The sequence below is a fragment of the Patagioenas fasciata genome, chromosome 22 (genome assembly GCF_037038585.1).
Source record: "Patagioenas fasciata isolate bPatFas1 chromosome 22, bPatFas1.hap1, whole genome shotgun sequence".
NCBI lineage: Eukaryota > Metazoa > Chordata > Aves > Columbiformes > Columbidae > Patagioenas > Patagioenas fasciata.
The window spans coordinates 3,117,060-3,142,054 of record NC_092541.1 but is presented as its reverse complement, the minus strand read 5'-3'; the positions used below and the strand labels follow the sequence as shown (position 1 = coordinate 3,142,054).

The 24,995-nt window shown below is 54.2% G+C and overlaps 3 protein-coding genes across 3 annotated transcripts; 2 read left to right on the top strand and 1 right to left on the bottom strand.

Annotated features, from left to right (window-relative positions):
- The first annotated feature begins 8,571 nt into the window (after positions 1 to 8,571).
- Positions 8,572 to 10,416, top strand: GIP (gastric inhibitory polypeptide). The gene is made up of 4 exons (XM_065855881.2): positions 8,572 to 8,816; positions 9,313 to 9,447; positions 9,698 to 9,829; positions 10,320 to 10,416. The coding sequence occupies exons 1-4, from the start codon at positions 8,743 to 8,745 to the stop codon at positions 10,414 to 10,416; spliced, it is 438 nt and encodes a 145-aa protein (XP_065711953.2). The 5' UTR covers positions 8,572 to 8,742.
- A 1,661-nt stretch (positions 10,417 to 12,077) lies between these two features.
- SNF8 (SNF8 subunit of ESCRT-II) lies at positions 12,078 to 14,879 on the top strand. The gene is made up of 8 exons (XM_065856260.2): positions 12,078 to 12,187; positions 12,349 to 12,399; positions 12,614 to 12,752; positions 13,006 to 13,110; positions 13,385 to 13,457; positions 14,043 to 14,184; positions 14,353 to 14,427; positions 14,657 to 14,879. Exons 1-8 carry the CDS (start codon positions 12,134 to 12,136, stop codon positions 14,792 to 14,794), a joined length of 777 nt encoding a protein of 258 aa, XP_065712332.1. The 5' UTR covers positions 12,078 to 12,133; the 3' UTR covers positions 14,795 to 14,879.
- Positions 14,880 to 15,132: 253 nt separating this feature from the next.
- UBE2Z (ubiquitin conjugating enzyme E2 Z) lies at positions 15,133 to 24,500 on the bottom strand. Its single transcript, XM_065856389.2, has 7 exons — positions 24,105 to 24,500; positions 22,533 to 22,605; positions 21,030 to 21,217; positions 19,595 to 19,706; positions 18,932 to 19,044; positions 18,365 to 18,455; positions 15,133 to 17,535 (listed from the first exon to the last, which is right to left on the bottom strand). Exons 1-7 carry the CDS (start codon positions 24,434 to 24,436, stop codon positions 17,365 to 17,367), a joined length of 1,080 nt encoding a protein of 359 aa, XP_065712461.1. The 5' UTR covers positions 24,437 to 24,500; the 3' UTR covers positions 15,133 to 17,364.
- Between the last annotated feature and the right edge of the window lie 495 nt (positions 24,501 to 24,995).

Below are 24,995 nucleotides of genomic sequence, written 5' to 3'. Positions count from 1 at the left end.
TTGGAAACTCAGTAAAATGAACGATAAACATCCTGGGAAACGGGCAGTTGCAGCAAAACGCCTCTAAGTTTCTCCCCTGTACCCGATTCCCTGTGTTATCCCGGGATCTCTGCCCCCTAACCCGGACACTGGGGTTCCCATCCCTCCCGCTCACCCCGGGCACCACCGACCCCCCCGGCCCCAGGAGCCTCTTCGGGCGCGGGGTGCGGAGCTTTGCGGGGGGGAGGGCAGCCGAGCTGAGCGCTCACAGGTGAAGAGAAAAGAGCAATGAAATTGGGAAATGAATTTCCTGCAGCTCAGAAACTGTTTCAAGCCTCCCCTGGCTGGAAACGTGGAGCAGGAACCTTCCTCCAGGATCCACACAAACAGCCCAAAGCAGGGACCCCGTGTGCTGTGGATTCATCGCTGATCTCCAGCACAACGCTTTTGTCGCTGCTTTTATTGCTTTACCTTCCCCACCTAACATAATCCTTTGCAAGAAAGAAACGAAGGAAATCAACCTAAAAAAATAAAGCAACTCCAAACAAAGGGGGAAGTTTTCAATTTGGATGTGACCCCGGCAGGGCTGCCGGTCACCCCCGCAGCCCCGCGGGTGGGAGGTATGTGGAGAATGCAAACAGCAGAGCCTGGAGCTGGGGCTGCGGGGGGAGCAGCGCTGGGATGGGACCCCCCCCACCCCGAGGCCGGGCAACCCCCCCCCCGGGACCCCCAGGGCACCAATGCTCCCCTGGCTGATTCAAACTGGGACCCACTGGGATCATGGAGCCAGCGAGGGGCTGAGCAGCACTTTGCACCCGGACTCTGTCCCCACTCAAACCCTCCGCGGCCTTTTTCCTCCCCAGGATTCCTTCAACTGGGTTGCAGTTTTTTTAAAAAATCATTCTGAGGACTTAATTTTTGTTTTAAATGATTTTACAAACATTTTCAAACTTTACTGCCCCACTTTCCTAAAGCTGCTTCTGATTTTATCCATAAAATCTATCTTGGGCGAAAGTTGAGGGGTTTAAAAGATTTCAATCTTTTAATCGGGCAGAAGTGGTCTTAATGAGTTTTGATAATTTATCTACAAGTTCAAATAGTTATTGTTGCCTCTTAGGAGTCTGGGGCAATTTCTTAAGGCAGGAGGTTGTAGCTGGGTGGTAAAAATGCAGCAAAGATTTCACTGGAACGAGGGTTTGATACAAAAGGATGTAATTCCTGCAGTCTGCTGTTTGAGGCAGAAAACAACTAAACCAGAACCATTTCTAATGTCAGATTAGCGGTAAACAAGCAGAGATTCTATTCTGTTGCTTTTCTGCCAGTTATCACTTGAATCTTTCTTTAATTTGTTTTTTTTGGGTTTGTTTTTTTTTTAATCTCTGGTGATATCACTGATATTTAAATTTGGACATCAGAGATGTGCTTAGAAACCCCAAAACTTTGCAAAAAAAAATCTTCATTTTTCAAAGTTAGTTAATACATGAAAACATGTATTAATTACTATCTAATAAATACACCTGGAAGTTTTCAGGAAAAGACACAGGTCGTAAAGGAAAAATATAAGAATTTTGTTTTCATAGAATCTGTTTCAATCAAATCTCAAGCAGCAGAAATAACCTGAACATGGAGCAAGTTTGTCCTGAAAACATGGGTGAGAATTGAACAGAATAAGGAGGGTGAGGGCTGCAGTTGGCAAATATTTCCTTTGACTTAAGCGGAATCCCAGTTTGAACCACCTTTTGTTCAGTTTTTATGACGTGGAAAATATGCACGACTGGAAAAAGCAGCTCGTATCTCACAAGATCCAGCTGATAAAAACTCGTTTTGATAAATTTGGTTGAGAAGCAAACTTGCTCTGAAATTAATAGTTTGCTTGAAAACCAAATCCAGGTTTGCAGTGGGTTGTTCTGGATCCCCTGGTTCTCTGCACCTGAATCCACCCCCCGGGCACTGAGCTGCTGCTGCTGGGAGCTCAGGGGCGTCCCCCATGTCCCCAGTGTCCCCAGGCAGAGCTTGGGCAGGTCCCTGAGCTCCCGGGGGGCAGCAGCTCCAGCAGCACCAAGGTGGGAATGGTTAAACCTGCAGCTCCCTGGAAGATCTGCCCGCTCCCTCAACACTGCAGTGCTTCGGTTCAAAACAAAGCAAACGCTGCAACAAACCCTGCCTTCGAAAATCAGCTCCCATCCTGACAAATCCTTTCGTTCTGGTACTAAAAAGCCAGAGGCTCTTTCAAACCAACCCAACAGAAAAGCACAACCAGAGGAGGATCCGCTGCCCCGGGTTCCCCCAGGATGAGGTGTGGGGCTCCTGGACACACACCCAAATCTCCCTTGGGCTTTGCAAGCGCACAGAGAACTGTTCCAGTTCCCTTCAAACAAAGCTGCTTTGCATAGGTTTAATTTTTTGCCCCGCAATGGAAATGGTTCACTTTGGGGTTTTTCTGTCCCTTTCTTTGGGTGAGTGGTAAACTTGAACTGCGAGGAAAGGAAAATGCTTCTCACAATGAGCCCTGAAACGTTGTTGTTCAGATAGTCCCTTTAACGTTCAGTTCTTCCCCCAGATGAATATGCCACCACCTCTTTAGAGCAGACCCTTCTAACCTGTCCAAATTTAATGGTTTTCTCCTCAAAAATCAGGGAGAGCAGCTGGGCAGGAACTGGAGCAGCAACTTCTACAGACGGCTGGAGCGGTGGGGGAAGTTCTGGTCTTGGTACAACGATAAACTAAACTCCAGGAGCGGAGGAAGCATCGTGGGGGATGAATCCTGCCGTTGCTGAACTCCCCCTGACCCTATTCCGAGCAGGAGCTGCTCTTTTGAACCCCCCTCCAAACATTTGCAGCACTTATAAAGCACAGATGAGACGTTTTCCTCTCAGGAACTGTAGGTATCTGTATCAGATTTCCTCCAGCCTGAAATAAATGCGTTCATATCAGACTTATGCTCCGCGAGTACAAATTTGGGGGCCCTATAATTTCGAGTCACTGTTGAGTTCTTGCTGCTCTTCATCCCTCCGCTTTTCAAGCTCCCTGTAGCAGGAGGCGACAGACGGCTCAGCCACTAATGCCGTTGCATTTTTGCCTAATTCTCTCTACCCAAAACAAGTGTATCCCGGGAGCTGCACAGCAACGCTCGCTGCTCTGGGTCACTTTAAAAAAAGAGATGGGTCATTTCACAATGGAAACCTTGACCCGTTCCCCGCCGCCCGCGCCGGGGCACCCGCACCGCTGTGCTGCGGGACGGCGACGTGAGCGGAGCAGCGAGGGCACGAGATGGAAATAATCCCACGTTAGTGAACCGGCCACTTGTGCAGGCGCCTTGCCGTGGACCGGCCGGGCTCGTTGCTCGTCCTGCTGGTACAGACTTGGGATTTAGCGAGGCTGATTATTTCCTCTCCTTTCCTGCGGCTCCGGCGCCCTGACCTCCCCAGCCGGGCAGTTCTGGCTCTGTCTATGCTCCAGGAGGGAGCGCAGGATGGTTTGCACATGGCAATAACTGCACGAGGTGAAGCGCTAGTGGGGTGAACGCAGGTGGGGTTCGTGCAGGGGCACGTGGGGATCATCTCTCCAGCCTCTGGAAGCAGCGACAGTGCTCACCACGTGGAGGGAAAACTTGCAGTTGTGATATTTTTCTATATGGTGCAAATAAATCTTCCCCATATGGATGCTACAGGTGCTGTTGCGGGTTTTTTGTTACACCAGTTGTGTCCTGTACGTCCCTGCTTCTGGGGGTAGGACAAGAGCTTAAGAGAAAAGAAACAAGCAGAGCGCGAAACAAGGAGAACCCCGTACTCTCCATGTTTTCTGGTTCCCATTTTTAGCTGTTGTGGGGTTTTTTCCCCCAAAAAGAACTGGCAATCAGGAAGGTTCTGAGACAGCCACCCCAGTGAGCTGAATTTGTCCAGAACAACTCCCAGAGACTGAAAAGGCCCTGGGGTTTGTTTGCAGTTAAAAGAGAGCACTGGCGACTAAAACCATACCTGGTTTTGACCATTACGACAAAACTTGATCCATTCCCACAAGCACCGGAGGGGCCGATGGGTCTGAAGCCCAGAGAGGACGAAGCGGGCTCCTCGTGCACTGCCAACGTGCAATGGGACGGGTGAGGATAAAGCACCAAGAGTTAAATCCTCTACGAGACTTTGGGGGTGAGGAATGAGCTCCCAGGACAAGCTTTGAGTCTCCGCAGCAAAGCTGAGTTTAGAGCAGAACTGGTCCTAAATCAGGACCGGAGTTGGGATGACACGGCGATGCCTGTGATTTCAGGGAGGACACCGCTCCAGAGGGAACGGGGACATCCTGCTTCCCACATCACCTGGGAACAAATGGAAGTGCCACTTGTGCCATGGAAGGGGAGATGTTAGAACTAAACAGTAAGAACTTTCTTGGGAAGTTCGCAGCACTTCAGTTCCTGAAAATTTTTGGGAATGGATCAGACTCGTTCATTCCAAGTGACCGAAGCAGAGCTGAGGCTGCCTGGGAGCTGGGGAGGGAACCAGTGACCTCTTAAGGTCACCTCAAGCCCTATTTTCCATTATTACAGGGACATCCAATACTCGAAACGCTTTGTGACTGAAGTTGCCCTTGACAGGTTCTGGTGTCTTAGAGCAGGATGGTTTTGGTACCACAGCTGCGATCTTCCTGAAATCCCGACTTCTGGAGCCGGCTCTGCAGAGAAGAGCCGAGGTGGCTCCCGAGCGCAGGGGGATGGACGGGGCAGCCCCCACTCTGCTGCTGGATGGGCAGGGACAGAAATGCCCCCGCGGGGTGACCCGGAGGCTGAAGTGTCCTCTGTCCCACACTGGGACCCGGCCGGAGCTTGTGGAGTGACTGGTGTGAGCAGCAGAGCACAGACAACGCAGCGAGGCTGCGATGAGCTGAGGTTTGCATCGTTAATTAAACCTCGTTACCCTGGGGGAAGCAGATGTGGACACAGGGCCCCGAGCGGGCTGGCAGAGGTGCTGTGTTCCAGGCATCGCTCGGTGGGTCTCACAAACGCAGACACAGCCCGGTGTCTGCAGAAGGAACTTCTGCTCACGGGGGGGTTCGTTGTCGTGAGAAATTCTAGAGCGATGCTGCTGTCCAAACCGCTTCACGAGCAGATGCCCTGAAATAACCGTAACTGCGAACCCTGGGTCAACATTTAATATTGCTCGATATCTATTTCACTCTATTAACTTTACGTCCTACAGAGGCACTTAATGAGAGGAAAACAAATAGGTTGCACTTTGGAGAAACAAGATATCTGAGTTGGCTGGGAGTGAAGTACCCAGAATACATATAATAAAGACACCAGAATAAACTATTGCATTTTATTGATTAGCAACTGTGCTAGGAGTGTAAATTGGCTACTTGTAACTACTATAGAGCCTCATTTATTGCAGCAGGAACAACGTTCCTGCATGGGCGAGCAGCTTTTGGAGACCCTGGCACGCGTGTGCTGCCAGCGAAAGGACGAAGCCACGTGTTAAACAGCTTCTGTGAAAGTCGTAATTACTCCCTAATAGCACTGCACTCTTCGTCTCCACTAATAATGTCCTTATGAGCCTTTAGCTTAATGCAATAGAGATGCAACAGCTTTCGCTGGCGGGGTTGGTTGTGCTGGGAGCTGCGGAATGACCGGTTCTGCACTTGGGGGCTGGAACCAGCCTGTGTCTGACACTTTGTCCCTGCAGCGCTGCTCAGAGAGCACAAAACCCACACCTTTTAGAAATAACCTACAAAATGGATAGTTTTTACCTGGAGACACAAAGCTCCTCATGTTGCCGCGAAACCCTCTCCCGCACCAAACCACCGGCATTTCTTGCCATTGTCGCCGTGAACCCACCGTGGGCTGCTTCTTGCTCAGCCCCATCACCCAAAATCCCACTTCTTCCCCACACAATCGCTGATGTGGCTGAGTCAGCACAAACGTGGGAGAACAGACACACGCACACGCAGGTCCCTGATGTTTGGGCTCCACAGCTCAGCTCAACTCTACAAAACTGGCAGCAGAGCCAAGGGGAAGGTTGTAACTTGGACAAACTCCAGCAGAAGCTCCGGCTGCTCAGGGGAACCAGGGACCGGACAGGACCGTGCTCTGCATCACCTCAGGAACAACGTGAACAGAGCTCAGCTCCGGGTTAGGCTGGCACAGACATAATCCTGCTCTGCTGCTTCCGCAGGTGGCAGCTGGAGGGGACAGGGACCCTAAAGCAACGGGAACACACATGGTAATGGTCCCTGAACAGACCCAGGGGGCACGGGGCAGGTCGGACACGGGGAAAATCTCTTACCGGGACAGTCGCAGCAGAGCCAGTGGGAAGCGGATTCACCCCTGGTGCTTTGGTGGCACAATGAACATCTGCAGAACATCTGCTCTCCTGGATCCAGCTGTGCAAGGGCAGCGGGAGGTGATGGCCCTGCTGACCCCATGTCCCCAGCAGCTGCAGAGCCACAGGAACCGCTTCAGTGCTCCAGCACACCCCAGGAGCTGCTCCATCACCCCCCAGGAGCTGCTCCATTGCTCCGTCACCCTCCCGGGACAAAACCAGCCCAAACAGGGCTTGGGTGCAGCTGCTGCCCTCACCCCATGAGTGGCTGTGATGCCACCACTCCTGCTCATTAACTGATTCTGCCTCCCCTGCTCCTACTCGTTTCCCCTTGGAAACTCTCCATCCCAAGCCTTCTCCTCTTAGAACGTCCATTTTTGGTGACAGACGCTGTTCTCCGTACTTGGGGTTTGCACAAGGGCTTGCAGACCACAGCTGGGATGCCCAGATTTGATAGTGACAATAATAACAATGATGGGAGCTACTGATTTTAGCAAAGTTATGTCACCCATGAGAAGGGAGCAGCCTGGATCTCTCTAAGATCAGCGCTCACACTTGGCAAAAGAAAAGATGGAAATTAAGGCAGTTTTTACCATGGAAGAGGTGGAATTAAGGTTTAGACCAGCGCCATATGTATTACTCGTGTTCATTCTTGATTTTGTGATATAGCGATGTTTAATTGCCATTAATGTAAACATATTTTAAAAGGTTATTTTCCTGCTCCGCAGGTCAATGGACCTAATGAAGCAGCTCTAAGTGGGTTTGAATTGCCCTGATGAGGGGTTTGATTCCTGTTTACGCCCAGCAGAGGGTTTGGTCCTGCAGAGCCAACGCTACAAAAGCCCCACAGGTCCCCCCAGCAGCAGAACCTGCTGGAGCCCTCGGGGCAGCAGAGAGGAGGAAGGTAAGAAGCTCTATGGCACTCTCTCTTTTGAACTACTTCTTTAATATAAGGTTATATTCTCCTAAGATAACAGTGGGGTGAACAAGTGTGAGCGTCAGGCAGGAGCCCCAACAGAGCAGGACCACCCTGGGCTGAGCTCTTCCCAAAGTGCTGCAGGATTTGCTGTTTCCTGCCCAGCTTTGGGCTGCTCTTCCTCCCTGTTCGGGTGGATTCTGTAGAGGAGCGCTGCCCTTCCTTAAAATTAAGGCTACAATGCATTTCCTCTCCTAAATACCTGAAGTAGAGCAATATTCTTGCATAACGTGGCCGCTTTCAGATCCATCGTCATTGCTGCAGTTATACCACCAATATATGAAATGAAAAGCAAATAGGAGGGAAAACCTCTGTTATTTAATCATTATCCTCTGTTCTCATTTAAAATATTCCTCATCTTTCTATACAATGGAATTCACTTCCACTGTTAACACTATTTGTCTTTTATTGCTTTAGCGCTTCATATTTGGGGGCTTTTGCCAGTGTTGAGTGTTACACCTTTGCTTTTGAGAGCGCTCAGAACTTGGGGCATCTGAGATCATGTTCAGTATCTTTCTCACGTAACAGGGAGGGCTGACAATGCTTGTAAAAGATGTCACAATTTTCCAGAAATACCAAATGCCACAATTGCAAGCAACATCCTAATTTCCAAATTCTCGCTCTTTCTTAAACAATAACTGGGGTGTTGTGAGGGTACCGGTAACTCAGGAGTGAAGCTCTGCCACGGTGTGAGGATGTTTCTGAAGGGGGGGATACCCAATCTGGAGCTGCTCCTTTGGTTTTGTTCCCGTGTCGCCCCTGTTGGCAGCAGCTCCTTTGCAAACAGCTCTAATGAAGACTGAGGTGAGGGACGGCAAAATCTGCCTGTGAGCTGTGATCAAACACATTTTTGTACAGAGTTTGCAGGGCTGGAATAGTAATTAAAAGAGCTAAGATGTCCGAGGGCTGTTGGGCTGAGCTCTGGACATGAGGACCAGGAACAGCTTGAAACCAATAAATCTTGGAATCCATCACTGTCCATGGGTTATTTCATAACTGATATTCCTGCCTGTGGCTCCAGTCCCTGTCAGGCACCATCTGTCCTGACAGAACAGCTCCCAGAAATCGGCTCAGGATCCCAAATCTCAGTGTGGGACACGTGGATGTGGCTGAACTGCTCGATCCAGCCCTGGTCCCATCAGGCTGGGACTGAGCCCACCCTCCAGGCACAATGAGGCACCCCCAGGGTCAGCTCGTAAACCCAGGAGGACAAAGCGCGTGCCCCACAATGAGTTCTTTACAATAAGAGTGCAGGGAGCCGACGTTAAAACCACCAGGGTGGGAAAGAGCATTGGCATTGAACGAGTGATTTAACGGGGAGGTTTGCGGGTCGGAGCCGGCTGCTCCGCGCAGCCGAGGAAACGCGGTTACAAGCATCGACACGTGCCCAACCACCACGGGTCACCCCTGTCCCCTGTGCCACAGCGGCCAGACATCTGCACCGTCCTTCGCCTTGGGACAGAGAAACTGGCCAAGAACATGCTGTCTGTCAAAGTCCTGTCTCTGCTCCTCGCTTCTCTGGGCTTCGTTCTGATGGAAGACAACGTCTCGGGGTAAGTGTTTTGGAAAGCTCACGGTGGATTTTGAGTCTTTTCCAGCTCCCTGCCAGAGGCAAATTGACGTTTTCCATTGGTGTCTCGGTAAGTGGGTGAGAACACGAGTCCTGGGGTGGATCTCGGATAAGAGAGGCAGCCAGGCGTGCGGAGATGAGCAGGTGATACGGGAGATATCAACCCAAAGCCTGGAGCCTTTGAGGCAGAGCCAGGAACTCCCCAGATTTCACGGTGTAGTTGGGAGGGACCGGTTGGAACCCAACCAGAGGAGGAGGTTGACTCAGAACTAGCAACAAGATTCAACCATCTCCCACGAATGAGGCTGGTGGGCACCCAGTATCTGGAAGCTTCTGAAAACCTGACCACAGAACAGGCGTAGAACAAAAACTTTCCCTCTTTGCCGCCGCAAAATTTCCAGCTACACCCAGGAATATCTGTTAGTGCTAAAAACAGATCAGCCCTGAGACCCTTTGCACCCTCTCTGTGCTCTCACCAGTGCTCCCAGTGCCAGACCAGTGCACAGACGCTACTCAGAGGCCACCCTGGCCAGTGACTACAGCCGCACTATGGACACCATGCTGAAGAAGAACTTCGTGGAGTGGTTGCTGGCCAGGCGGGAGAAGAAAAGCGAGTAAGCGTGCGACGTGGGGCGCTCGGAGCTGTCGGCAGAGTCGGGTTTTCTTTTCTTTCTATTTTCTAAGTCCCAGCAACGTTTCTGGTCTGTCGGCTCAGGGCACGACCATCCCTGTCCCCGGCCAAAGCGCCTTCTCCTCGGGCTGCTGGATGGGGCGAGGTGGGGGAGCCGGTTTTAGGTGGAAAAGCTGCATTTTGGCTCCATCTGGCGGCACCTGCCCTGAGCTCACCCCGTTTGGCTTTTCCAGCAACATCATCGAGCCCTACAAGAGAGAAGCGGAGCCGCAAGTGGTGGCGGCGAACGGGCAGAGGTGGGACCTGGGCACCCAGGAGCACAAAGATCTGCTCCCCTGGCTGCTGAGGGCCCGGGAGAACCCCAGGTGAGGGGAATGGGGGTTTGGGGAGGGACGAGGCCCCCGAGGGTTCAACACTGGCAGGAAAATTTTGGGGTGGGTCGAGATGGTAACCATGTCGCACGGGAACATGAGTGGATTTTAATTCGAAAGGAAATCTTCACATTGTGCAATCCTGTCTCATGAGGGAGGAGAAGAAAAGGGCCAAAAGAAGCCTCTCTAACCTTGAAATTTCTCACAAAATACTAATTTCAAAAATATAGACAATTGGGGTCATTTTTGCCTTTGCGAAAGCCAGAACGGGCTCATTAAAAGCCAGCGCCCCGAATTGCTCTTGACACATCCATCCAGCCTGTGCTGGGGAGGGAAGGGAAACTTCTGATGCTGGAGATTAATCAGCTTGATTAAAAGGTTTTCCAGTGTTTCCATTAATTACAAATAAAAATGCGACTTGCAGGGGAAAGTCCTTCTTGGAAACAAAGACTTTCATTGGGAGTTTACGGCCCATTTCTTGCAGTTTTACTTCTCTGGAGGGCTTGGAAGGTCTGAAGGACATTTTGACCCCCGAGTTTCTGACGTGGCTGATGTCGACTGGTCTCTGCAGAGACATGTGAGTGGCTGATCCACCTGTCCCATTGTCACAAGCGTCCCCAGATCCTTCCCTGTCCCCAGCCGCACTCGCTGTGGTGCTCAGCCCATGAGTTCAGCATTTCTGAGGTGACCACCGGGAGTTCCCGTGCAGTGCGGCTGGACCGGGCTGCAGAGTTAAGAGCTCTGCCCAGAGGTTGGTTCTGCACAAGCATCTTGAGACCATTCCTACAACACAGGTGGGGGAAGACACATTTCAAAAACTTACTGTCTGGAGAAGGGAGGTCAGTAAATCCTTTTCTCCTCTTTAATGAGAGAAGGAGGTGTTCACCAAACCATCGACAGGAAATACATTTTCTGTGCGTTGCACACTGCTGTGAAAGGCGTTTGGAGAGAAACACAAGAAACTGGGATGCAAAAGGTGCAGGGAAGGGCCCCAGGGAGGCTCAAGGGAAGGGCGAGCCCATCCAGTGCTCAGGCTGAGAGAAAAGTCACCATCTGTAACAAAACAGAGCGAGAAAAGAGCTGCTCATGCTCATGGCAGAAGTTGGCAGAAGCACAGACAGGGATGAACTGGCCATGAATAAATGTAGGTTGGAAATAAGAGGCAGCTCTGCGCTCTGGACAATTCCACACGGTTTGGTCGGTGAGCTGAGCAGCCAGAGAACACAAGTGACTGCTGAGCTCGTCTGCAGCCTGTCCTGTGGAGAAACGCTTCTTTGCACCTCTTGCCTCTCACCAGTTGCTGATTTTTTTGCCAAAGTTGAAGATACTTACGATGAGATCCCAACCTTGGCCCCCGCCTTGCTGTCCAAACGGGTCTGCGGGTGCCGGGGGGCAGAGAATGGAAGAACTGACCTGTTTGCTGCAAGAACCAGATGTAGAGCGCTCAGCGCAGCACCGCAGGGACTGATGGCTTTGTCCCCTCTGCTCTGGCAGGACCGTGTGACCCCCGGAGCTCCCGTCACCTCAGACGCCGCGGAGGACGGTCTGACATTCCCTGCTCGGCGCACAGCGTCTGCTTTGCTGTATAAATAAAGTTTAGTTTGAAGCTGAAATCAGACTCGGAGTCGTGATTTCGGGATGAACTGTAAGGTATCAGTAAATCTCTAAAACCAAAGTGTCCTTGCACACCAGGCTCACAGGAGCCACGGGGGAGTCAGTGAACCCACCGCCCGAGTTATCCCGGTTTGGGGGGTTTTGGGAGTTTGGGACCCAACACTGGGTGGTGGCTTAAAAACAGATGTTGGCATCGGCCGGGGGGTCCTGGCTTGGGAGTCCTGGTTTGGAAGGGGGTCCAGCCTGGGCTGGGGGATAGGGTCCTGGTTTGGGGGGGGTCCAGCCTGGGCTGGGGGAACGGGGTCCTGGTTTGGGGATGTCCAGCCTGGGCTGGGAGACGGGGTCCTGGTTTGGGGGGGTCCAGCCTGGGCTGGGGGACGGGGTCCTGGTTTGGGGATGTCCAGCCTGGGCTGGGAGACGGGGTCCTGGTTTGGGGGGGGTCCAGCCTGGGCTGGGGGACACAACCCTGGCTCAGAGGAGCCCTGAGACCCCGCTCCCTCCTGACCCCCCAGAGAGGACCCGACCCCCGCAGAGCCTCGCCCCCACCCCCATCGTCCCCGGTGTCCCCCGGGGGTGACCCGGGTGTCCCCGTCACGCGGGGGGGGCGGAACCACCCCCTGTGCGTCAGCGCCGCCCGGCGCGGGGTGATGACGTCAGCGGACCGCGCCGGGCGGTGGCGCCGGGATGCACCGGCGGGGAGTGGGCGCGGGCGCCATCGCCAAGAAGAAACTCGCGGAGGTGATGGGGGCACCGGGACCCGGGGGGTGGGAACTGGGATGTACCGGGCCCGTGGGAGCGTGCCGGACCCCACCGAGCTCGGGTGGGGGGAGCCCCGAGCTCCCGGGGAGCAGCTCCCTCCTCCCGCGGTACCGGCGCCAGCCCCGTGTTTTCCCCCGCAGGCCAAGTACAAGGAGCGCGGCACGGTCCTGGCCGAGGACCAGCTGGCACAGGTGGGTGAGCGGTGCGGGGGAGCCCCGCACCAAACCCGGGCGCGTTTCCCCTCCGCCGTGTCCCGGGTGTCGGCCCCGAGCGCTGGGGACGGCGCTGCGGCGTTTGCTGCCCGAGCGCTTCCTGAGGACTCTGCTCTCTTAGTGCCTTTCCCTATGGAAAATCAGCGTTAAATAAGCCCTGAGACACAAACACCTCTCTGCGATTCTCTTCCAGATGTCCAAGCAGCTGGACATGTTTAAGACCAACTTAGAAGAATTTGCCAGCAAACACAAGCAGGAGATCCGTAAAAACCCCGCGTTCCGGGTGCAGTTCCAGGACATGTGCGCGACCATCGGCGTGGATCCCTTGGCATGTGAGGAGCAGGCGCCGGGTTAACGACCGCGGCTTCGTCAGCTGCAGCTTCCCCGGGCAGAGCTGGTGCTGTTTCGATTCTTGGGGCTTGTGGATCGGTGTGATGTCCCTCTGGGTGTTATTTACTGAAAGCGGGGCGGGGGAACAGGCGAAGTTAGCCAAACCGGAGACTTGTTTGACAGATCGGAGTCTCCTCACGGCTTCGCACCAGCAGCTCTTCAGGCCCGCTCACTTTCCCCTTTCTCTCTTCACAGCTGGGAAAGGATTCTGGTCAGAGATGCTCGGAGTTGGAGACTTTTACTACGAGCTGGGGGTTCAGATTGTTGAGGTTTGCCTGGCTCTGAAGCACAGGAACGGAGGTGAGGACTCCCCAGGCTGATTTCCAGGGGCTGCAGCAAACAGGAGGGCAGCGTTCCCAGGGAAGAACGAGTCGTGTCGCTCAGTGGAACGTTCTGTAGTAGATTTCACAAAATACTGAGATGGCAGTTTTGTCTTTATTGCCCCCAAAAGCTCGTTCTGTTTGTACAAGGTTACAGCTACTCCCCGGTGGCAAACGCACAAAGGACCTTAGGTGCAGCTGGAGTGATGTTGCTGTGCAGTGACGCTTCGCTGTCCCCTTTTGTCCACTCCTAGGGCTGATAATGCTGGAAGAACTTCACCAGCAGGTGCTGAAGGGCCGGGGGAAGTTTGCTCAGGACGTCAGCCAGTGAGTGTCTGTCTGGGACAGGGAATCGAGTGGCATTTGGGGAAGAAAAGGGCTGACTGGGCTCCAAATGTGACCTCCAGCAATGGAGCCACGTACACGTGATCCACAATTAACCCACAACTAATGACGTTGCAGAAAGCAGCGCTGTGCTCTGGGAGCCCTGAGGCACAAAGGGCTGTTGCCTTGAGCTGGAGACAATGGGTTCCCCGCAAACCCAACTCGCTGCCGCGGTCTCCGGAGCTGTGGGGAAGGGGCTGAGACGCGTCCTGCAGGAGCGGGTGTCAGGACACAGCTCACTGCTAATTGGGGGTGAATCTTACAAGTTAAGCACTTGCAGCTTAGGTGCTACAAGTGTGTCTCTAGCATAGGTCTGCACTTCCGAAGGGGGCACAGACACACAAACTAATTCTAAATTGCGCTATCAACACTTGTTCAGCTGTTGATTACCTGAAACCACAGCAAGCTCCAAGGAGCTGCTCCTGCTCGTAGCTTCTGCACGTCAAGTGTCCCTCATTGCAGAGCACAGCGTGCGGCTGGGGAGCGGCTCCCGCTTGACAGCCTGATACGTGTCCCTCTGCTCCGCAGGGACGATCTCCTGCGGGCCATCAAGAAACTGAAGGTCTTAGGGAGTGGCTTTGGGATCATCCCTGTCGGGGGAACGTACCTGATCCAGTCTGTGCCCGCCGAACTGAACATGGATCACACTGTCGTCCTGCAGCTGGCAGAGGTACCGAGCCAGGAGGTTTTAAAGTACAACCACCTTGAAAGAACCTTATTGCTTCTGTGACGGGGAGCTGTGATTAGGCCAGACCTGAAGGCAAAACTGTCCACACTCTTCTAAACTATGGACTTAAGTCTCACCTATAAGCACACGGTATTTTTCCTCTCGTTTCAGAAAAAGGGCTACGTAACGGTCAGTGAGATCAGGTCCAGCCTGAAGTGGGAGACGGAACGTGCAAAGCAAGTGCTGGTACGTACGAGGGTCGCTTGTGTGCAGCGAGTTCAGGGGCTGCGTTAGCGCAGCAGCGCGGGGGATCCTGCGCCAGCTGGGAGACCGGGGGCTGTGGACACACTAAAAATTATTGCAGCCCAACCTCTATGCCCTCCCTTGCCCTGGAGTGAAGGTGGGCTCAGGCCTGTGTTGTGAACGGCTTCCCAGCCATTAGGTTTTGCTCACGGTTTCCGCTCTGTTTGTGCAGGAACACCTGCTGAAGGAGGGAATGGCCTGGCTGGACACGCAGGCAGAGGGAGAAGCTCAGTACTGGCTGCCTGCGCTCTTCACGGAGCTGTACGCCCAGGAAATCACTCCGGAGGAGGCCAAGGAGGCGATTCCGTGACTGCTCTGTACTCCTACAGCCCTGCCTGCGAGGTATCAGCTGCAACAGGGACAGCAGACTTGAAATAAATGTTTTGTAAAAAGTGTCTAGCTTGGAAGGTTTAATAGGACTGATTCGTACTCGCTTGGCTCTGAATTTTCTCTGTTGTGGGTGGAAATGCCACTTACCATTACAAACAACTAATGACCTTGTCCCAGCAAGAGGCAAACGACCTGAGCTGCTCTTGCAATTGCACTATCTGGGGCTGCAGCTGTGGCAGCAGCAGCGACACTGAGAAACTGTCCTGTTGTCCTCTCTGCTCTGAGCGAGTCGTTGTTCCACTAAGGAGCAGCACAGGCTGGATTCTGCCAAAACAAACTTTATTGCACAAAAAGAAAAAAAAAAAGAAAAGATCTTATGTACAATAGTATATAAACAAGGTATCTTAGAGTGACTCTTGTGCATATATTTTCAACTCAATTAGGTCTAAAAATCTCTCGCTAAAACATCTCTGCCTAGAGCAGTCATTGGAGGATTGTCACTTTGAAATGGAAACATTCGGAAATGGCAGGACAGACGACACCAGAGCTAGAGAACTAATTCGGTTACAGCCACATGCGCGTGATGTGAATAGTGTCCACAATAAGGCATTTTCTTGTTCCGTCGGGTCGCTGGATGGTAACGCCACATGCATCACAGACACATTTCAGAACCAGCTCCGCCTGCAGGCAGCGGCGTCACAGCTCCACCCGCAACGCTACCGAACGGTGACAAATGTGACATTTACAATGGGATTAGAGAGGCGGTGACACAGCACACAGTTCATGGCTTCTCAGGAGACCCCACTGTCCCCCCCAGACCTCGTGTCAGGGTGAAACCCGCTTTATTCCCTCTCATCTGGTGTATAGATGGTGAGTGAGTCCTACGTAAGTTCAGCTTTCCCTTGAGGGAAGACAGAGTTTAAGTCTAAAGCCAATGACAGACCCAGGGGCGTTTGCTCACTAAAGGGAAGAAAGGTTCCCAAGTTAAGTGGCACCTTCACAATTCAGAAATGTCTGCAGGTTTCAGCGCCGTGGCCGCAGCAGCGCAGGCTCCGGGGTTCTGCGAGACAGGTGGGAATCTCAGAGACTGAAGGTCCTTCGGAGCCGTGGGGGCATTGCCGTCCTGTCCCACACACAGCGGGGCTTTCGGCCCCTCCGGCCTGCACTGTTGTCAGAACCAAGGTGACCGCGTTGGGAATTCTCCCGCCATCGAAAGTCGGAAATGGGGCCGAGCTGGTGGGAAGGTGTCACAGAAACTGGGAGAGGGCCTGGGACAATGTGCAACTCTGTGCTATTGAAGCTCCCATAAAAATAACTGAAAAAAAAATATATAGATTAAGCTCTTTATCAACAAACATTCTGCTGCTCCATTGAGTCTTCACCAGGCTCCTTTACATGGGGAAACCGGGTGTTTCGCCTCCACCCGGGTTACACCGAACACGTCCTGGGTGCGGCGGCACCCGCAGCCGCCTCTTCGCTCCCCGCAAAAAGCTGCGGCGTGAATCGGTCAAAGCACTCGGGTGTTACACGTTTCACTCGGCCAAGTTTGGCAAAGGAATTTGTGGGTACCGAGGCGCACGGCTCTGCAGAACTGCACCCACAAACTGGCTTCCTTCACTAGAATCGCCCCTGTTCTAGCGCTTCATTCTGGTGGATCAGGGCGGCAGGAGGGAGGAACATCAAATACTCCACTGCCCGGGTGGCAAGCAAAGAGCACTTCAGTCGAGGCAACAAAACAGCTCCGTTCAGAGCAGCCAGAACAAAATCTTTCCAGAATGCTAAACTCGAATCAACACCTTAAAAATATAATACTTAAACTAGACTTATTTTTAAGTGCTACCCCATCTGTGATCAATGATTTGCTCGCCCTCCTTTCCCCACAAGGCCAGGACAAACACACCTGCACTGCATTCAGGGATTCTTGCAGTTTCCACTTTTCATCCACCATTTTGCACCTGGAGTCTCAGTGGACAAAGGCTCCAGGAAAGCTTTCGGAGAGGAGCCCAGACTCCAGCACTGCTCCCGATCTTTGGTCTGTCTAGAACAGCGTCTAGAAGAACGACATGGGCTGGGTGGGCTCCCCGGAGCAGCGAGGCCCTGGCTCTCCCCACCCGCACAAAAAGGCTCTGCGTGGGCGCCATCGCAGCCTGGGCTCATCGCAGGCTCCCGCAGCTCCTTGCGCGGCCCCAGGGAAGGGCTCGCTGTCTAGCAACAGAAAAGCTGTCAAGAGGATTTGCAGTCGAGATCTCATTCTTTAATCAAATGGAGGGAAAAAAAAAAAGAAGAAAAAAAACCAACCAGTGTAGGTGTTTCCCAAAAAAATAACCTGATGCCACATGCTCCGGCTTTCTAGGGTAGTCAGTACCTTTGAAGAGTAGCCTGCCACAAGCTCGGCTTTGTCTCACGTGAAGTCTCGCTCAGCGTTATTCACCAGAGCAGCACGAGGAGACAGAACATCCCACAGTTCTCTCCGCCCTGGCCCTGGTTGGGTTGAGTCTGTCCGGGGTGCGTGAGAGGGTGAAGACAGAACATCCCGCGGGCAGCGCAGCTCTAGGCTTTGGAGCAACCTTGCGTGTCCGTCTCTGTCTCAGAGGAGCTGCTCTCAGAGTCTATTTCTGTCGTCTCCTGCTGGTGTTTCTCTTGCACCTTCTGCCGGATTCCTTGCAAACGCACCAGGAGGGACAGATAGTCAAAGTGGCCTCGTTTTTCACCAAAGGGATCCTGGAAGAAAACCAGAGGTAAGGCCATCAATATAGACCGTTATCCACCTGGCAAGAGGCAGAATGAAGAAAGCCGTGTAGCAATTGGGCAACAAATGATCAAAGCATTAAGGGTTAAATCCGATCTTATGATGGAGAGGCCCCTAAATTTTCCCCTGTCATGGCAGACCTTCCTGGTGGGAATTTCTCACTCTACACATCAGCCCTCCTGCTTTGGGAGTGCTTTGCATTTCTGGATGGCACTAACAGGAAAAAAGGGCTCGGATACACAAGATCATTAAATCAACCACCTCCATCTTTTCTCGGCAGTGGAATTTCTCAATGAGTCAGACAGAGGTGGCTGATGAGGGAGGAAGATGCGTCTGTTCAGATGCAAACAGCTCAGCAATCTGTTCTGTGCAGCGCAGAACCCGGCTCCTGCGTCCAGCCTGCCCTGTTGTCACTGCTCCTCCAGCCCGGCCTCCCCAGCAGCTCCCGACTCGGCCACTTTCGGTCTCATCTGCCAGAACAAGGAGCGTCAGGGCAAAGTTCCCACCCGGAACCTCAGCAAATGAGAAACTCTACCCGTGTGGCAGCAGGAAACGCTGCTGTGGCGCTCGGGGACTCTCATAGCCTTGAAAACACCGTGTGCAGCCTCCAGACTTGGGGAAGGTTGGGTTTTTTCCACAGGAATGTCTCCGTTTCACGCTTCAAAGTTGGAATATACAGTTCACAGAAAGATCCAGATCCACCCCATGTACCTCCAGGTGCTGCACGTTGTTGTTTGTCATTGATCACACACCTGTACCTAAAGCAGCGAGTTATCAACAAGAAAATCGTCTGCCACCCACCTGCATTGTCTGTCCTTGGAGATAAAGTCTCTCTTTACACACCCCTTCGTAGAAGTCATAGTATTCCATGAAGGATTTCTCCATGACGCCCCTGAACGCAATGAGAGAGCAAACGGTCACCACCAAACAACAGCGACATCACTCGGGGTCACCCCCTCCCACTGAGCTCTGGTTCGTGTGGCCAGTGTGGACACAACACTGTGTGTCCCCCGCCGGTAACTGGGTGCAGGACACAGCGAAACCGACGGCAGCATCGCCACGGCTGCAGAGCTTCTGAGCGTTGCCACGAGAGCTCTGCTCCCCTCCTGAGAGATGGTTTACCCCAGAACACGAGGCACATTTATACTCCAGCAGCAGTTGGAGGTTGTGGCCGTCGCACATTAACTCAGCCCTTAGTGCACGGATGCCGCCGGCCGTTCCAAGGGAACAAAACAACTCTTGGCTGGACCAGGAAGAGTTAAAGACCCACTGGCCCCTGGAGCAGCTCTCGGGACTTCAGGAAGGGCAGCCAGAGTTTATTCTGCCTCCTACACCCATGTATGCTCTCTCCATGCCGCCTTTCCATACCGTAACGGCTCGGGACAGGGACACTTCCCTTCCAGCATGTCACACACCGCTACGCGGATGGTCTCGTGCCGAATGCACTCGTTGTAGTTCTTGCTGTCCCCCGGGTGCCTCTCCTGGAAACAGAATTTGGGGCAGTGAGTCCGTGCGGTGGGAATGGTTTTTTGTCTCCTGGCCCCGGTGAATTGCACTGAACCCACCGCAGATTCGTCTGTTCAGTGCGTGCTGAGCTAATTGCTGCTGCCAAGGCAAAGCTAGCACGATGTTTCGTGTCTCCAGAGCCTCGGACTGCACAGCTGTGGAGATGGGTCAGCTGGTAAGTCAGCACAGAAACGCACCTCGCTCCAAGATGCTGGAGACCACGAAAACCTGAGCAGTTTGCTCCCTGCATGACAGCATGTCCCAAGAAAGGCCATATCAGGAGCCATGTAGCAGAGCAGTGAAGAGCCAACCCCTCACAGCACCTTCTCGAACGTCATTTGTTCCGTTAGCTCGTGCACCGGGAGCCCAGCAGCCCCGGGGCAGAGCTGCCCATACATCCCCCCGCACTCTGCCAAGGGGCAGAGCAAGGCAGGAGGAGCCAAGCACCACAACCTGCTTTTGTCCTGGTCTCCAGAACGGGACCTGCCACCAGCAGTGAGGTGTGCAGGGACCTCAGGCTCTCACCTGCTCAAAGCCCGGCTCGTTGTGATAGGGGTTCTCGGTCATCAGAGACTGGATGGAGATGAGGACTGAGGAGATGCTCTGTGCGGGGCTCCACGCAGGCCCAGTCCAGGTGCTGAGGCATTAAAACAGAGAAGCATCGGTTAACAGCGCAGGACTGGCTCAGTGAGCACCATCCCTCCAGCCGCCAAAGGTCGGAACACTCGTGAAACCACATCTCTGCCCTACGGAAACGCGACAGAACAGAAACCGCTGCTATGGACACAGAAAACACCGGGCACCCAGAGAGTTTTCAGGGTGAAAGCAGTTTATTCTCTCAACTCTTGACCAAGACGAGAGGCTGGTGAACGTCACTGCTACGACGCACAGGGCATCACGCAGAGCTGAGGAAAAGCGCCATTTCTGAGTGTTTTATGGGCACTTTAAGCTATGGGCTGTCATCTCGCACAGCGGCCCAGGGCAACACGAGCCACCAGCAGGACCTGCCACAGGTCAAAACCAATAGCTCCTTAGGAACTGAAACCTGATTTTCAAGCCTCAGACAAGCCATGCGATGCTGACTCTCCGCACCGGGATTGCCCCCAAAAGCACCGACAGGAGCTCTGCTGGAGGGACGAGGTGCCCGTTCTACACACAGGGAGTAGCAAAAACCTCTCCACACAACAGCAGCCGCAGAAAACGCTGTTCTGCCACTTGCCCTTCACATCCCAGCTCACACAGGCCTGTCCCCCGCGAGCTGAACGCGGCTGCGCTGACCCACATACGCTCTCCCTAAATCCTGCCGCTCACGCTCCCCCCGTGCTTCTCAGTTCTGCTGAGGCTCTTTGTTTGCTCTTCAATAATTCAGCTCCAGGGCTACAATTGCCAGAGCGACACGGCTTCAGGCGGTTAAAAATCCAGCAGGTAAATAAGGAGGGTTTGCAGCAGCAGAGCCTGTTTGAGCAGGCGGCGAGGGAGCAGCGCTTGTGAATCGTTACAGCCACCGCTCGGCCCCACGTCTGACGTGTGGGTGGAAACCCAGAGCAGTCAAATGGCTCTCAAGGAAGTTATTAGCGGCTTTTAATTTTTTTAATTTATTTTTAAACCCACATGGAGAGAGGAAATTAAAACCACAAAAGCCTACATTCAAACAATATTGAGGATCAAGCTGCAAAGCGCAAAAGCGGAAGAAACGCAGCGCTCGGGCTTTGCGGGGGGAAGCGGGAGACGCAGCAGTGGCCGCTGGGCTTCGTGCTTCCCCTGCTCCATCCTCAGGTGCTTTTAAAGACGAGTTTGACTCTCATTTGTGCTGCTCTATGACCCTGATTCTGTACACGACTTCACAGCAGCATAAAGGCACATCCAAGCATGTGTGTGGGGCAGGATCGGGGCACAAGGCACAACCCAGCCTGCAGTCGCCTCCTGGCTCCCCAACAGAACAGCCAAAGTCTCCTCTTACCCCAGAATACTCAGGCAGACTTTCCCATTGCGGTAGAAGTTGGGGTTAAACCTCACTGTGTTATTTCCTGTTGTCATCAGTTTGACCCGCGGAGGGTGGATGGGATAATCTGGAGGACAGCGAAACAGGAACAAGAAGAAACCCCCTTCATAAGGCGTGTCAAATGGGCCTGTGATCAATGCATGAATCTGCAAAACAAAAGCCCGTCTTGTGCACCCGCTGCCAGGCTGTGCAGCGCCCTGCAAACCTCCACAAACCCTCTGGCCCCAGAAACCCCCGCCCACAGCGGCATCTCCCACCAGCACCCACCGTGTGCAGCCCACGCCGACCCCCTCGCTGTGCCCCTTGGTCCCCGCTGCGCCCCTCGGTCCCCACGACGTGCAGAGCGCGTTCCCAGCACAGGGTTTGGATGGAGGCCGTAGCAGCTGCCTCCCATCCAACTCTGCACAGCCCCAAGCAGACTGAATCACAGCTCAGCTGGTAAGCTCCGCTTTCAAGAAAATATCAAATATGAAAAAAATCTAATTTTAGAAGGCAAAAATCCAGAATTTCTGCCAAAACTAGAGCATTCCTCAGTTTTGTGGTCTTGCGCTGATTTGGTCTTATTAAAATCAATCGCTCCATTTCCTCTGCCAAGATCCAAAATTAAGACCCTATTCTCTCCATGCTAATTGCCCTCAAGGATCCCAATTGTACAGGAGGAAATCTGCTCCCTTGGGCTGCTAAGGGAGCTTGTACCCCCAGGGGATGCAGGCAGCCCCCGTTCACCATTCCCTGGGATTTGGATCAAAGCCCCCAGGCTGTCATCCCAAACCCCCACTCCCACCATAGGGCGCTGTGGCGTTTCCAGGAGCCCGCGCCGCAGCCGAGACCCCCAGTTATGCTCCCTCCAAACCCCACAGCCACACGGGAGGCAGCGGCTTCCCTGGGGTGTCTGGGGGATCCCATGGTTGTCAGGGGGTGGGGGAGCCTGGCAGCCTCTCTGCAGCCAGACAGGGAGCAGGTGCGGGGACAGGGACACTTCCCACTGCTGCCAGCCCATGATTCCACAGCTCTGGGTGCTGCAGGGGGATCACAGACACCCCAGCACTGCTTGTCACTAATGGACGCCTCTCATTCCCAGCTTCCCTGAGGAGCCTCCATGGCCAACAGCTTTCCTAGGGGCTCTTTCCTCTCCAAGCTGCTCTGTTGGTGGTTTTCAAACATCCATAGGGCGAAAGGAGCTGGACCAGCCCCCACCGGGTCACAGGGATGCTAAAGCGTCTGGGGAAGCTGCTCAGAGCCCTGTGACAGCATCTCGCTTTCCGATAGCCTCCCGTGTTAAACGCAGCCCGGCTCAACGGCACAGCCAAAACGGGAGCCTCGTTATGCTCTTGCAAGGCTCACCCTGACTCCTCTCAAACCACTACGGGAATAAACGCTCTGTTTGGGCAAACACTCTCAGCAGCCGTCACCAGCAACACACGGAGACGCAGGAAGTTGAACCAGGTCCAGACCGCTTACCTTGGTCATGTCGTGGGGATCAGGCACAACGAACATTCCTGGGGGTGGTTCCTTGTAAATGGACATGATATCCCTGAACAAAGGAAACAGGAATTAGTTGGGATCTCCCTCCTCAGCCCTCAAGGCACAGAACCTTCTAGATGCAAAGGGACAGACTTTTAAGACAGAAATGTGCAACTCATGAAGAGCTGGACGTTCTTCTTTTGCCTCTGTTTCCTGGCTGAGCTCTTACAGCTTGTCCCCAAAATAAATGAGGCATTCCAGGAGCACAAGCAGCATTCAATGGATTGATATGAGAGACATCAGGCCCAGCGCACCGTGACTACCAGCTGCCTTGTCTCTTACCATCTCCAGCACGTAAAGCTTTAGCTGTAAACTCCCCCTGTGGCAGCATTTAAAAGTCCTCGTGGGCAAAGTTCATTGTTTCAAGACTTTCCCACCCCGTGGTTTCCCTCTTCACACGCAGGCCGTTGATGGGATCCCTTTCGTACACGCAGGGGCTTCTTTTCCCCACACATACCGGGACTCAGCTGCCTCTGAGAAGGTTACTGCTCTGACAGGTTTGGGCTTGAGGGTTCACAAGTAGTTGGGATGCACATACACACACACACACACACAACTTGACCACGATGTTTCCTTAGGAACGTGGCCTCAATGAACTGAACAGGAACAAGTCACCTACAACTCCGTGCAGTTTACAGATGAACCAAATGTCACCCACTGCCTTCAATCACCAAACCCCCTCCCGCGACCCGAGCTGTGCCGAGCTCCAGGACCAGCTCCACCTTTACCTCCCCGCTTGGGAAGCAATGGCAGCTCAGGGAAGTTTTGGGGCAAGCACGAGCACGGGGGCACTGGAGCACACAGCCTTGCTGCCACTGTAAGCTTTGTGCTTTGGGCTGAAAAGCACCCAAATATCTGGTGCCATCTTGGGAAGAGATTCCAGAAGATCCAAAGCAAGGATGAGCAAGAGCCTGGCAGGCAGTGATTCCTGCTCCGAAGGAAGAGGAAGGACTTGTTGGAGCAGCACCAGCGTTTCTAACAACGCCAGACCATATTGCTCGTTATAGCAAAGGCTGTCGCCACACAGGGGTGCACCAGATGATGCTTTAAGGATCTGGAGCGGCAGCGCTTTGGAGGAGCATCGCTGTGGGCAGGTTTAGGACAAACACCTGAATGTGGCTGTCAGGAGGGACTGAGAATCCTGTTCTCTCCGTCTGGCAGCGTCTCCGAGGAGCCACCAGCGACCCTGCGGGCAGGACTGGAGCTGAGGAGCTCAGCTGGACACGACCCCAACCACAACCTGATGGTGGGATGGGCGTCCATGGCTGCGGGGCAGGGGAGACCCGTCCTCCCCAAAACCCCGGGCAAGGGGGCGCTGGGGGCACCATGGGGACCGGGCTGTGTCTCCAAGAACCCCCGCGGCCCCCCAGGGCCTGTCCCCAGGCCCCAGTCCGGGTCTCCAGGCCCGCAGGCAAGGCCCAGGGGCCAGTGACCGCCGCGGGGTCCCGTCCCCGCCGCTCCCGCCCCAGTAGCCCCGGGTCCCGGCGGGCCCGGCCCGGCCGCTCTCACCGCTTGATCCGCAGCAGACAGGCCGCGCTGGGCCGCTCGCTGTCCCAGTCGCCGCTGACCGTGGGGTCCCAGAAGGCCGAATGCGTGAGGAGCGCGGCCCCCGCGGCCGCCGCCGCCGCCGCGATAGGGGCCCCGCCGCTCCCCGGGCCGCCGCCGCCGCCGCCGCCGCTCGGTGTCGCAGCGCCGAAACCCGCCGCCGCCCACAGCTCGGCCGGGATGAAGACGCCGGGGCTGGCCGTGCCGCCGGCGGGCGGGCTGGCCGAGCCGCTGCCCGGGGCCGCCAGCACCGCGGCCGGGGCCGGGGCCTCCTCGGCCGCCGGACTCTCCGCCATTCCGGGGAACGCCGCTTCCGGGACTCCGCACCAGCGAGTCCGTCGGCCAGAGCGGCCCCCGCCGCCCGCCTCCACCACCGATGGCCGGCCAGAGCGGCACCTCCCCCGCTTCCCCCCCTCCCACTGCCGGCGCAAACTCCCCCCGGCCACCATAGAGTCTCGTAATGGAACCGCCTCATCGCAGGCTAGAGCGTCCCACTGAGGAGCAGCGCGCCCCCTACTGCAGCGGGGGTCTCCCGGGGTGGAGAAATAACGAGTTGGGGGCTTTTTGGGTGGAAAAAGTCTCGTTGAGGGGAAAAAGGAAACAGAAGCGAGCTGTGGTGCTTTGTGTAGACAGATGTTTTGAGGAGGTACATCAACAGTGTGGCTCTGAAACCAGCTCTTCTGGGCAAAATGAGAAAGTTCAGAGGAGGTGGCAGCACATCCCACGTGTACCAACCGGCGATTCAATGATGCAAACACTATCAATGCACCTTTACACACATGCACCTGCACCCGCCAGCTCATTTCAGTGAAAAAAAAAAGAATGCAAAGCATTTTCAACAATGCTATGTTAAAA